General features: G+C 37.1%; 1 protein-coding gene across 1 annotated transcript in view; it reads left to right on the top strand.

Moving 5' to 3' along the window:
• cd8a (CD8a molecule) overlaps positions 1-12911 on the top strand; it is a 58936-nt gene extending 46025 nt beyond the window's left edge. The window contains exons 6-7 of the mRNA XM_051930156.1: positions 1074-1138; positions 12425-12911. Of these exons, the coding sequence (XP_051786116.1) occupies positions 1074-1107 (34 nt within the window). The 3' untranslated portion in view covers positions 1108-1138; positions 12425-12911. The remainder of the gene's footprint in view (positions 1-1073; positions 1139-12424) is intronic.
• The last annotated feature ends 1493 nt before the right edge of the window (positions 12912-14404 follow it).

Below are 14404 nucleotides of genomic sequence, written 5' to 3'. Positions count from 1 at the left end.
GTAAATACAAACATTCTTCTAAGGCCAAACTTCAAAGCAGTGACTCCCTTGCAAGACAGCAAATACCATTAATAAGTACAGACATGCTGATTAGAAACCAATATTTCCAAGCCAGGTAAATACAGACATTCTTCTAAGGCCAAACTTCAAAACAGTGACTCCCTTGCAGGACAGCAAATACCATTAATAAGTACAGATATGCTGATTAGGAACCAATATTTCCAAGCCAGGTAAATACAAACATTCTCTAAGGCCAGACTTCAAAGCAGTGACTCCCTTGCAAGACAGCAAATACCATTAATAAGTACAGACAGCCTTTTAACTTCTCACCCCCCAGTTCCAACAGTGGGTGCCTAATGGAACCACCCAGTGCACAAAAAAATGTAAAAGTGTCCCCCTCTGACAAATAGATTTTAATTAACCTTTGCATTTACTTTTCCAATGCTTAAGTGGATCACTAATTCATATACTAATCTATTTTAGCTATGTAGGATGCATCTGTTTCAGTAGGTTACTCTATGTAACATTAACCTACACCAGAATTTGGGCCATGCATAAACGCATATAAACAATTTGATATTCTCAGTCTTATCCAGACAGGCATATGGCACAAACAGCACTTCAGTGAAGACCTCCTGGTTACTTCTTCCTCTAAGTGGAGTAGAATTCAGAAAGCTTCTTTGAAAGGCACATAAAGTGCTAACTGTCAGCAGTCAGCATATCCTGTTGTATTGTGCCAAAATAAGGGTTGGTTTCTGTGAAGAAAAACATTTTTGCAAAAATCTGGAGATACCATATTTTCTCATAAGAAACATATTACAATATGCTAGCCCTATCCAGACATGCAGGTCCTCCACATTGACACATGTTGCCTAGCTCTATTTTGTTACACATTATAATAACTTGTGAGATGTGTAAGATATTTTTGATTTGCAGTTCATGTATTCTTTTATTTATCTGGTTACCAACTTACTAAACCTTAACTTAATGTATGCTTATCATTAGTTTTAATACTTTACAGTGTAATACAGTATAGTGAGATATGGTGGTGAGTTTCTGTTATTTTTCTTCAGACTCAGAAAACTGAATTCAGGCCAGTATGTCTAAGTTGCTCTATGCAAGAGATGTGATTTTAAAGGTGAGTTAATTTAGCTACATTTCTCAATTTATTTATATAGTTTTCTCAACTAGCATCTGCATAGTAATATCTCTTTCCATTACGCTTCACAATATACTAATGTATCAAATTTCTAATTATTCTACCTTTTTTTTTTTTTTTTTTTTTTTTGTCATAGGGTTTTCCTTCTAGTTCAATGTGTAGTGTAGCTTGCCCGGACATACCTTAAAAGGTTTCTCTGCTATGCTGCAATTGAATATATTCAGCCACTCAGGCTTGGGTACAGTCTTGTAGATTGACTGTTTGTCTTCTGCCACTCTCTTGACTGTATGGTCAGTGTTGTACAGTCTGAGTGTCTGTACAGTCTTTACACATTCAGGGTCTTGGGTCGTGTTTGTTATTTTTATGTCATAAATCTAATTTATACAAGAGTTTATTAAAATATGGTCCAATTAGGAGTATGAGAGCTGTGGTATCATCAGTTTTTTCACTTAATAGAATCTGTCTATAATAAATAATATCCTTTCATCTTGCAAAGAGCTCATCAACCATGTCTATCAAACTACTGTATAAGCACTTAATTTTCCTTCCATACACTAATGTTTAATTTGGTTAAAAAAACAGTGTTTAAAATTTGAAATTGACAAATTGTCAAGTATAATAATTTTTTATTTATATAGTGCTTTACTCACTACTCAAAGCACTTTGCAAACTCCACACGGGGAATACCTGGGCAGCAAACCCATGATCATCTAATTGCGAAGCACATCTCTACCATTACGCCACTTGTACTGCATAAGGTTGTGCTTGATAATTTAAAATAACAAACACATAATTTCTAAAAACAAAGAATATTTACCGCAGGTTAATAATGAGCACTACATTCTATGAAAAGATATGAACTCCCACAAAGCAATCAGTGCTTAATTTGATAGAGTTTTAAAGACAACTATTTGCATGTTTTCATCAAATGCAGTCTTTCTAATTCATTCCTTGCTTTGAATGTGAACGGCTGATCATCATCCTCGTAACAGCCATGCATCTGAAGGATCAAAGCATGCGAGTGGAGGGCCAACCAACCATATGAAGAGAACTGCGGAGACAATGCTTGTCAGTAACAAGGCTCTCATTGGAGTAACAATTAACAATCTGCGAACGTCACATTCAAATTTACTTGATACTGGAAAACAACTAAGACTGAGCACACAGTTGATTACAGAATCATCAGTGCCATGATCAGATATCACAGCTGAGGTGCCATTACAATACTGGCACATACCATCACACCAGAAAAAAAAAATGCACTGCATAGAACAGTCTCATTTGTAGCATCAGATGTAGTATCTGATCCGGAAGGGAGATATGTGATGGTCATGGGCAACTTATTTAACTGTAAAATGATTTTGATAAATGTTTATGCACCTAATGTTGATGATAAGGAATTCATACAAAATGTATTTGCATCCATTGCCAATGTGAAAACTCATAAAATTATAATGGCTGGGGACTTTAATTGTGTTTTAGATAGATAGATAGATAGATAGATAGATAGATAGATAGATAGATAGATAGATAGATAGATAGATAGATAGATAGATAGATAGATAGATAGATAGATAGATAGATAGATAGATAGATAGATAGATAGATAGATAGATAGATAGATAGATAGATAGATACTTTATTAATCCCAATGGGAAATTCACATACTCCAGCAGCACCTTACTGATACAACAAACAATATTAAATTAAAGATTGATAATAATGCAGGTAAAAACAGACAATAACTTTATATAATGTTAACGTTTACCCCCCCGGGTGGAATTGAAGAGTTGCATAGTTTAGAGGAGGAACGATCTCCTCAATCTGTCTGTGGACAGGACATTGACAGCAGTCTGTCGCTGAAGCTGCTCTTCTGTCTAGAGATGACACTGTTTAGTGGATGCAGTGGATTTTCCATAATTGATAGGACCCTGCTGAGCGCCCATCTCTCTGCCACAGATGTCAAACTGTCTAGCTCCATGCCAACTATAGAGCCTGCCTTCCTCACCAGTTTGTCCAGGCGTGAGGCGTCTTTATTCTTAATGCTGCCTCCCCAGCACACCACCGCGTAGAAGAGGGTGCTCGCCACAACCATCTGATAGAACATCTACAGCATCTTATTGCAGATGTTGAAGGACGTCAGCCTTCTAAGGAAGTATAACCGGCTCTGTCCTTTCTTACACAGAGCTTCAGTATTGGCAGTCCAGTCTAATTTATCATCCAGCTGCACTCCCAGGTATTTATAGGTCTGCACCATCTGCACACAGTCACCTCTGATGATCACGGGGTCCATGAGGGGTCTGGGCCTCCTAAAATCCACCACCAGTTCCTTGGTTTTGCTGGTGTTCAGGTGTAGGTGGTTTGAGTCGCACCATTTAACAAAGTCATTGATTAGGTCCCTATACTCCTCCTCCTGCCCACTCCTGATGCAGCCCACGATAGCAATGTCATCAGCGAACTTTTGCATGTGGCAGGACTCCGAGTTGTGTTGGAAGTCCGATGTATATAGGCTGAACAGGATCGGAGAAAGTACAGTCCCTTGTGGCGCTCCTGTGTTGCTGACCACAATGTCAGACGTGCAGTTCCCAAGATGCACATACTAAGGTCTATCTTTAAGACAGTCCACGATCCATGCTACCAGGTATGAATCTAATCCCATCTCTGTCAGCTTGTCCCTAAGGAGCAGAGGTTGGATTGTGTTGAAGGCGCTAGAGAAGTCTAGAAACATAATTCTTACAGCACCACTGCCTCTGTCCAAGTGAGAGAGGGATCGATGTAGCATATAGATGATGGCATCCTCCGCTCCCACCTTCTCCTGATATGCAAACTGCAGAGGGTCGAGGGCGTGTTGAACCTGTGGCCTCAGGTGGTGAAGCAGCAGCCTCTCCATGGTCTTCAACACATGTGATGTCAGAGCAACAGGCCGGAAGTCATTCAGCTCACTAGGACATGATACCTTTGGGACCGGGGTGATGAAGATGTTTTCCAAAGCCTCGGGACTCTCCCCTGTTCCAGGCTCAGGTTGAAAATGCGCTGTAGAGGACTTAAATCCACTCTTAGATAGGACTCCTGTCACAGGGGGGATGACATCTAACACTGCAAAGATAATTACACAGTTTGTAACTGACCACAACTTATCAGACCCCTGGAGGTTTCTAAACCAAAACTAAAGAACATATTCAAGAACATCATTGCTAAGAATAGATTATTTCTTTATAGATAATACTTTCTTGCATACGATTAAATCTTGCAAGTACGATGATATTGTTATTTCCAACCATGCACCTCTGATCTTGGAGCTAAAGTCACTATGCCCCACACACTCACCTCGTAGATGGTGTGTTAACCTGCTTCTATTAGCAATTAGCAGTTCTATTAACGAGAACTGTACAGAATTTATATCCAAACAAATCAGTTTCTTCCTAGAGACAAATACATCCTCAGAGGTTTCTGCAGGAATACTCTGGGAAACTCTAAAAGCCTTCTTAAGAGAACAGATTATTTCATATCTTTCCCACAGGAATAAATTAGAAACCAAGAAAGTATCAGAACTAAAAAGCGAAATTATTAGAATAGATGAAGAACAAGCCAGGCTTCCAAGCAAGGCTCTACATAGGAAAAGGCAGGCTCTGCATTCAGAACTCAACCTCTTGACAACTAAAGAAACTGAACAACTAATTTATAAATCCAGACATCATTACTATGAACATGGAGAGAAAGCTAATAAGCTTTTAGCTCAACAAATCCACAAGCAAGAAGTTCGCAATGCAATCCCAGTAATCACCAACACGAACGGAGACGAAATCATTGACCATAAAAATATAATGCACACATTTAGAGACTACTATAAATCCTTATATTCTACTGAGTATAAAGAAGACAACACACAATCTAATGCATTTCTGGATATATTACAGTTACCACAAATAGATACTTTTAGTGTGGAGGAACTGGATAAACCTCTGGCACTATCAGAATTACTAGATGCTATAAAGTCACTTCAAGGCGGGAAAGCAGCAGGCCCTGATGTCTACCCTGCAGAATTTTATAAGAAATTCTCCGCTCAGCTAACTCCCCTCCTATTAGCAACATTTACAGAAGCTAGAGACAATCAAATTCTACCTCAAACTTTTTGCCAAGCATTAATCACCGTCCTTCCTAAACAAAATAAGGACTTATTACAATGTGCATCATACAGACCAATTTCACTTCTGAATAATGATGTTAAGATACTCTCAAAAATCATAGCTAGAAGGATGGAGAAAGTGCTGCCTTCTGTAATATCACAAGATTAAACTGGATTTATCAAGGGTCGACACTTATCCTCCAATTTTCAATTCCTGTTTAATGTAATATACTCATCAACAAAATCAAACATCCCAGACATATTATTATCATTGGATGCAGAAAAAGCATTTGACATGATTGAATGGAAATACCTTTTCACTACATTAGAGAAATTTGGGTTTTGCCCGAACATTTGTGCATGGATCAAACTACTGTATACCAATCCAGAAGCTTCAGCTTGTATTAACAACATTTGTTCAGACTACTTTAAACTAGAACATGGTACCAGACAAGGATGCCCCTTGTCACCACTGCTATTTGCAATCGCCATTGAACCACTGGCGGTTCACTGTCGAAATGCTGATCAGATGAATGGGATTATCAGAGAAGGACTGGAACAGAAAATTTCTCTATACAGTATGCAGGTGATATTGTACTGTATATATCAGACCCACAAAATACTGTGCCTACAGTCTTAACAGCACTTACAGAATTTCAAAAGGTCTCTGGTCTCAGAATTAATCTGAATAAAAGTGTACTTTTTCCAGTGAATTCTCAAGCATATAATATTAGATTTAGACACCCTACCTTTTATCATTGCAGATCAGTTCAGATACCTAGGGGTAAACATCACAAGTAAACACAAAGCTCTTAATCAACAAAATTTTGCCGTCTGTATGGAAAAAATTAAATAAGACTTGCATAGATGGTCAACCCTTAATCTCACTCTAGCTGGAAGAATTAACATTGTTAAGATGAATATTCTTCCTAAGCTTCTTTTTTTTATTTCAAAACATTCCAATATACATCAATAAATCATTTTTAAGCAATTAGATTCAACAATAACCTCATTTATTTGGAACTCAAAACATCCATGTATCCAAAGAGCTAACTTTCAGTTTTATTACTGGGCAGCAAACATACAAGCTATAAAAACCTGGACACAAATAGATGAACATACACAGGCCTGGTCCGCAATAGAAGTGAAATCCTGCAGTACTTCTTTATATTCCCTGCTTTGTGCCCCAATAAATGCAAGGTATTGGTAATATACTAATAACCCAATTGTGCTTCACTCACTCAGAATATGGAACCAATGTAGAAAGCATTTTAAGATGGAGAATCTTTTATCTGTGGCACCTCTGCAAGAGAACCACTTCTTTCAACCCTCGAAAACATATGCAGTTTTTAACATCTGGAAAAAATTTGGAATTAAATTGCTCAGATATCTTTATATAGACAACATCTTTGCATCCTACGAACAATTACATTCCAAATTTAACTTTCCAGCTACACATTTCTTTCACTATCTTCAAATTAGGAACTTGTTAAACAGAACCTGCCCGATTTTCCTCATCTTGCACCCTCGTCCATGCTGGAAAAAATATTGCTCATTTTCAAGGACTTACACACCATCTCTGCAGTATGTAAAATTATTTTACAGTCCCTCACTTTCAAAGATCCAAGAGGACAATGGGAAAAAGATCTCTTAATCAATATATCAGAAAGGGAGTGGAAAGTAGCAATGCAGAGACTTCACTCGCGCTCCATATGCGCAAAGCATACAATTATTCAACTCAAAATTATATATCGAGCACATCTGTTTTGCCTGAAACTGTCCAAAATGTTTCCAGGGCAAGATCCAACCTGCGAACACTGCAATCAAGTCCCAGCCTCACTGGGTCACATGTTTTGGGCCTGCACCAAATCAACATCATTTTGGACCAAACTTTTTAAGTGTCTTTCAGACAGCCTTGGTGTCACAATCCCACCTAGCTCATTAACAGCTGTGTTTGGTGTTGTTCTAGATGGGATTAAATTGGAGAAGGACAAACAAACTGTGATTGCATTCACTACACTTTTGGCACGCAGATTTATTTTGCTAAACTGGAAGAATACTAAGTCTCCTCTTTTATGTCAGTGGGTAACCGATGTTTTATACTATATGAAATTGGAAAAAAATCAATATTCAGTTACAGGATCTGTACAGAATTTTTTTAAAACCTGGCAGAGTCTAATCAATAAAATTTTAGAATAAGCTCTTAAAGCACAGAGTAAGCAATTATCTCCACATTGCTTTTTCTTCTCCATTCATCTCTACTGGCCTATTAAACTCATCAATTTAGGTATGTTTACAAGTCTTAAGTTCTACCCTGTTGGCCATGCTCTCTCTCTCAGGGGTGGGGGTCGACTTATTTTTTCAATGCTATTTTTTGTCAAAATTGATCGATTTGTATGAATGATTACAATAAAATTTGTAAAATTAAAAAAAAAAAATGCACTGCATTATAGACTACTACCACGACTTCTAATTACACGTGGGTTGAATGTTACTAGGCATTGTTTGTACTATTGTAGGAATTTCTGAAGGCTCACAAAATGTGTTTATCTTGGTTTTTCTCTGCGTTTCTGATGTGACCACACTGAGGTTGCTTCTAGGTTGCATGTGGCCTGTAGTCCAGCATTTGAATAGAATGTACAATTTCAATCTTCCCAGGTTGTGTCAGACTATGATAATACTTCAATACAAAATTGCTGTGTGGCCATACAGACCTGGGAGAGTGATGCAATCAGAAGGGGTATATCCATCTTGAGAAGCCATGCAGAGGATATGGGTTTGAGTGTGGTAGACTGAGTGGGAGAGAGATAGAGGGAGAGATGGGTAGAAAGAGAGACAATCAAGCACTTAAAGATCAGAACTTACAAAACCCGCTTCACAGGTTAAATCCACTAGCCTTAGTACATAGACACTGGTGATCATTATAAGGATTCTGGCTTCACAAAGTTGGTGAAAGTGAGTAGAGATGGTGCTGTGTCACCAAGTCAGAAGCGTAAAACAAAGCCTCAAGCATGAATGAGTTGATAAGGGACATGCTAGCAAAGTGATCATTGTAGCCACAAGAATGTTCATGTGAGAGAGCAAGAGTAGAGATACAGCATTTTACAAAGTATTAGGCTATCGGTGCCAGCGATGATAAAATATTGGCAAAATAATGCCATAAAAAATGAACATCTAGTGTATTGCCATACAATACAACCAGCAAAGGACAGTATTAAGATGCTGTATCTCTACTTCAACATGAAATACTGAATATGGAAAACAAACACTAAAGAACATTCAATTTTTGTTCAATGGGCAAAGTGCAAAATTATACTGTACATAAGTAATTGATGCAATTCATGATAATTAGTGACAAGCTAAACAGGGAAATTTCAGTTCTCATGCTGTTTTGTTAAAGTGACATTAAAATTAGTTTTGCTGGCAATTTTGTAACTTCCAAATATGAAACTTGCTAAAAAGAGTTTTTTGGGGGGTTTTAAAGTCTTTTTTTGGGTTTAAAACAAGGAATATTGCTTTCTAAAGATTCATTCAAACTGTAGTTTTTACCTGTGTTTTTTTCCCCACAGCTGTCTAAAGCAGGCAATCACTCCAGTAAAATCAATTCTATTTATGACTTTTGTTCACATTGTACTGTGCACATTACATTGGAAAACTCACTACAGAAAAAGCCACATGACACCTCAGCCCACCCCAGATAATTACTACACAACCATTTGATTCTTGATTTCTGCAGGTGAGGGGGTTCGCATGCTTCACGTACAGTGGAATATTGAGTATCCTTTCTCTTTGTGATGCATCTTTGGGATTGTTATCACCAACACTGTCATCATACAGTAATTGGCAAAGTAGGCATTCTCTTACCAGTATAAGCAGAATGCACGCCGGATGGCTCAACAAACTGTTTACACGTGACAGGAAATGAGTCTAGTCATTGTTTTTTTCCACTGAAGATCTTTATTCAAATATTAATGAACAGACACATGCAGAATGAATGCATGAAAAAGGTTTCATAAGAAAATAAAAACCTATATTTCTTGTGTCACTGAAACAAGTTTTGCTGGAAATGAAATGCCATTTACTTTGTTTTTTTTTGTGAAGCAAAACACTGAGTCATGTCTTGTCATTTTTTAGCCCAGTTAATCCTGACCAGGGTCAAGAGGGGTTGGAGCATATCCCAGACAGCAAAGGGTGCTAGGCAGGAACAAACCCTGGACAGGGTTTGGGGCAAACACAGAAACATATACCGAACACAGACTAGGGCCAATTTATTTCTCTGCTAATTCAGTTTCACATGAATCGTTTCACTCATCACTAATGATAATGATGACAGTTACTCCAGTATTGCGAGGTGTAGAATTAAACACTCTTTAAATTGTGTCACAAAATATCAACCAATGGGTTGCTTAAAAGTGCTCTGTCCTTCAAACCTTAAGGTAGAATTAAAAAGTTCAGACTGCATGTCTGCAAAGATGAGCAAACATGTTAGCACTTTTCCTTTTCCTACATGTACTGTATAAGAAGTTAATATAGTGAATTTCATGCAAATGTCCACAGAGTAATTTGCTCGATGAGCAGGTGGGTGCAGAATTTGACATGTAGCATAAAAAACTAAAAATGGCACTAACTACAGTAACCATAAGGAATATCAACATATGAAAGTAAACTAAAAATCCATAAACTGATGAGCAAAAAAGTATAATTTTAATACTTTTATTTCAGAAATAGATAATAATAATATATAAAGAATCTGTGAACTTACTAATGTCTTACTGATTGTCAAGATGTTAGGGTCAAAATGCTGGCAATTACATGTATATCACCCCTTTGAATTAGTTGTAGAAAATGCATATTTTTGTTCTTATTGTATATAAAAGTACTGTACAATCATGTTTGTCACTGGTGTTCGGTGTTAGCGATAATACTCTGGAGAGTTTCAGGGCCTTTCTTGGACATGGATAAAAACGTTTCTAGTGGATTAAAAACACAGGTGACGGTGGCATGTCAAAGGAGAAGCTTCCCTTGGAATTGATTTCTTAGCAACTGTTAATGAAAAATGCATCTTTAACTGTTATGATGTGAATATATTTGGTGTTGTGCCTTTTATTGGCATGAGCAGCATGGCAGGCTAGTGAAAGAACTAATACAGAATGTGCCTCAGCAGCCATACAGTTCAGAGTGAACATGGATGAGGAGGAGGGTTGCTAAACTAGTACTAGGAATTCTTTAACTAATGTGTTAATTTTCATTGATATATTTTCGGCAGGGTAGAACAATGCTTAGGGGTTAGCATAGCTTTCTTAAGTTCCAAGAGCCTGGGGCTTATTACATCAGTGATACAAAATGGTGGAGTGACAGAGTTTAGTTCTGTATTATAGCTATCTGGGTTTGATTCCTGGCTTAGAGCCTGTATTTGTGGGTTTTTCACATTCTACCTTATTTGCATAGAGTACTTCACATTTCCTCCCACATCAAAAGACATGTTTGTTAAGTTATTGGGTGATTATAAACTGGCGCTGTATAAGCGAGCTGCATGAGTGATCTGTGTGAGAGACTGCCAACTCCATCCAGTGCTGATTCCTGCATTGCAACCCAGGTTCTGGCCCCACTAACCCTGGTTCGATTGGAAGAATAATGTAGTCATCTGTATGACCACTTTTAACCATTAGATGGCAACAAATCACAAATGAACAATAACTTTACTTGCTAAGCCAGCCTTTTGCCTCACATAGAGCAACAAACTACACTATTCAATGTAAATCAAAGTTTTTTGCCAGCTTCCCTAATGATTTATACTCAAAGACTGGTGCAAAAAATTCTGATTTTATATGTAGTTTTTTATATATTTTTATGATTTTTTTATATAATTTATACACTAATTTGAAAGTTATATAATGTTCTAAAGACGGTTAATGAAATTCATTTTGGATGTCAGTGTTTTATGTTTGTCATCCACACATTTTCATAGCCATATTAGTTTAAAGTGCATGAGCCTAGCTTAGCAGCACTGGACACAAGACAGGAATAAACTCCAGATGCCAGTCCATTATAGGGCAATATTCATGCACATACCCACAATTAGGCACACATTATGTTTGTCACCAGCTAACCTAATATATACGTAAGCTATTAAGGTGGAGGAGGAAAATCAGAAAATCTGAAGAAAAATTCTCTCACCTGAATAGAAAAGGGAATGATCGAGCCAAGATTTGTACTCAGGACTCTGGAGTTTGATGCTACAGTATTTATTTTATGTTGAAAAATTCCAAAACGTAGGGTTACTTTTTTAACACATTTTAGTCAATAGTTCATAATCTAGTGGTGTAGAGTCAAACATAGAGGAGAATGATAGCATCTGCTTTTTTTTGTATATATAACTTTTTAGGTTTTACCTAAGATACATTAGATTCAGCCCACTGCAGTAAAATGACTAGATGCCTCAGTTTCTTTAAAGTGACTGTAATAAAATGAGGGTTATATTTTTGAAGTTCAAATAAGTAGAATAAACATATAATTTGATGGCATAGCACATAATTTAACAGATACATTTCGCCTTCTTTCTTATAACAGCCTACCCATCTTCACCTTATCTCCTGTACATACTTTGGTATCTGACCCAGCTATTGCTTCACTGATATGTTTCCTTGCATATGGCAAGGGAACACAATATTTATGATAAACAAATCATAAATGTTTTATTTGCCATTACAAAGAAAAGATTTCCAATATTCTTTTGTTTCTTCTGAGTTAATCATCTATGTGCAGGATTTTGTAAAATGATTAAAAATATTATTTATACTGTGCAGTTTTTCTGCTACTTTACTAATGCTATCGTGTTAATTTCCCCTTTGGATTAACAAAGGTTATGCCTTCATGATGATAAATTTTGAATCCAGAAGGCCAAGCCTGTTGAAATGGAATTTATTAGGTCTGGTATCTCCTTCGACTTCATGCTTTGTATGTTTTTTTTTACTCGGGTGTCCCTATGAATCTTATGTTACCCCCCTGGAGTAATGGAAATAATTGAAGATTTCTTGACTTTAAAACTTTTACGACCAAGATATAAAAGTGATTTTCTACTTTTTGTTTCTTACTTTTCCTTAAAATGCCACATTTTATTGTTTCTTTTCCAATTTCAGATCTGCTACAGGATCAAAAAGCCAATGCTCTTCCTACTCCAGTTCAAAGGACAACACAAAGAGCAGCTATGAGAAACCCTTTATTTCTAGTTTCTTTCTATTTCTGTTTTCTTTCAGCCAGACAGTGTTTCATAGTTTATTATAGCTTCTATACAAAATGTTTACCTCATAATGGATACTTATTATACTAAAAGAGGCTTGTACATACAGTAGAGTGTTGTTAAGCTAAGGAACAAAAAATATAACAAGAAATAAAATATTTTCTTTACATTTTTTTTTACCTTTCCTTTTAGGCAAAACATTATACTGAGCTGTAATTCTATGGTTAAATTATTCTGTTATTAGTGTACTTTGCCATTTTTTGTTTAAAAGTGCATATTAAAATAAAGACCTTTTTTATTGCAAGAATAAACTACTCTGATATTTGTCTGGAGTCTGTATGTACTGAAAACAATAAACAATGCAGTATCATTACCATAATGAACAAATTGCAGTTATGGTCAAACAGGAGATATTAAAATTAGACATGTGTTTGGGCTGAGATGTAAATGGGACACCAGGGGAGAATAAAGAACATTTTTTCCAGCAAACATTTTATGTAAAATGTCATGATCCCTCTAGAAAATCATATCTGCCTGTGTGGCAAATAGTTGTTTGGAGTTCGTTTTATGATATATGGTCAGTGGCCCAAAATACTGAGCACTGCTGTAAAATGTCAGCTATCCTAAATAAAATAAACAAATGTAATGCAATTTATCTATTTATACAACAAACCTGTTTGAGACCCCTGGGCTATGCACACAGAATGTTGTTTTGTAACGAACTCCAACTTTTGAGAGGGTGCTAATGTCACTAACAGATTTAAATAGTGATGAAGCCGCTATGCTTTTAAAACTTGGGATGGATGGAATGAGGTCATCACCCAAACCCTACAGTATTTTCAAACTTAATGCCCAAATAAAACAACACACACCAGAAAATTGTCAAATTAGATTAAATATATTAAGCAACGTTGACAAACCACAAGCATTACCTAATAGGTACAGGTAACAATCCAAATCAGATTGTGATTCAGACCTATGAATACTTTGATCTTCACCCTATCAAGTATGTGAACCAGCCGCCATGGCACAATGTCAGAGGCTTCATCTCAGGCACTGACATCTGCGGTTCAGTCCCCATAAGGGGAAGCATGGTTGTGTACACCTGATGAGCCCCAATTAGGGTGAAACATGTTGTGTACTCTTTGTATTGTTTGGCATGTGCGGGCCCCATGAGCCCCAAAACCCTACACACACCACACTACTCAGTCCCAAGTGCAAAATAAAGGTTTTTAATTTCCGAAATATACCTCAAACACATATCAATCCACAATCTTCCAATCCACAATCCTCCTATTCTTCCTCCAGGTGAGCTTCGCCTTCTGCCTCCCGACTCTGACTCCCCCCGGGAGTGCTTTGAGTACGAGGGAATAGCCCAACGGAAGCACTTCCAGGTCAGATGGAAGTCACCTGAAGAAAGGAGTCCATCTCCCTGCAGCGCCCAAGAATCCCAGCAGAGTTGTCCCATAAGACTATGACTCCCATAAATCCCCGCAGATGTCCTAACTGGGTCCATGCCAGTGGAACACTGCCATCTATCATACTGCGGGAGAAACTCTCCTGGATGCACCAACTCCCGCTCCTTATCCATTAAGTTATCCCTTAATAAGGGATAAAGCTTCAGTTCCATCCCAGCTGGGTTATGCCTCCTTCCATATTGTCCTTCAACAACAACATTTATTTATATAGCACGTTTTCATACAAATGATGTAGCTCAAAGTGCTTTACACGATGAAGAAAGAAAAAAGAAAAATATAAAAAATATGATCGATAAGATAGGCAATACTAAGTAACAATAAAAGTACTAAATACTTCCATTATGGCATCCTCGTTGGGAAAGGGTCCAGCACAGTACTCAATCTATATCTATATATCTATA

This window comes from Erpetoichthys calabaricus, chromosome 7 (genome assembly GCF_900747795.2).
Source record: "Erpetoichthys calabaricus chromosome 7, fErpCal1.3, whole genome shotgun sequence".
Lineage (NCBI taxonomy): Eukaryota > Metazoa > Chordata > Cladistia > Polypteriformes > Polypteridae > Erpetoichthys > Erpetoichthys calabaricus.
The sequence above is the reverse complement of the archived record's forward strand: the minus strand, read 5'-3'. Positions and strand labels throughout refer to the sequence as shown.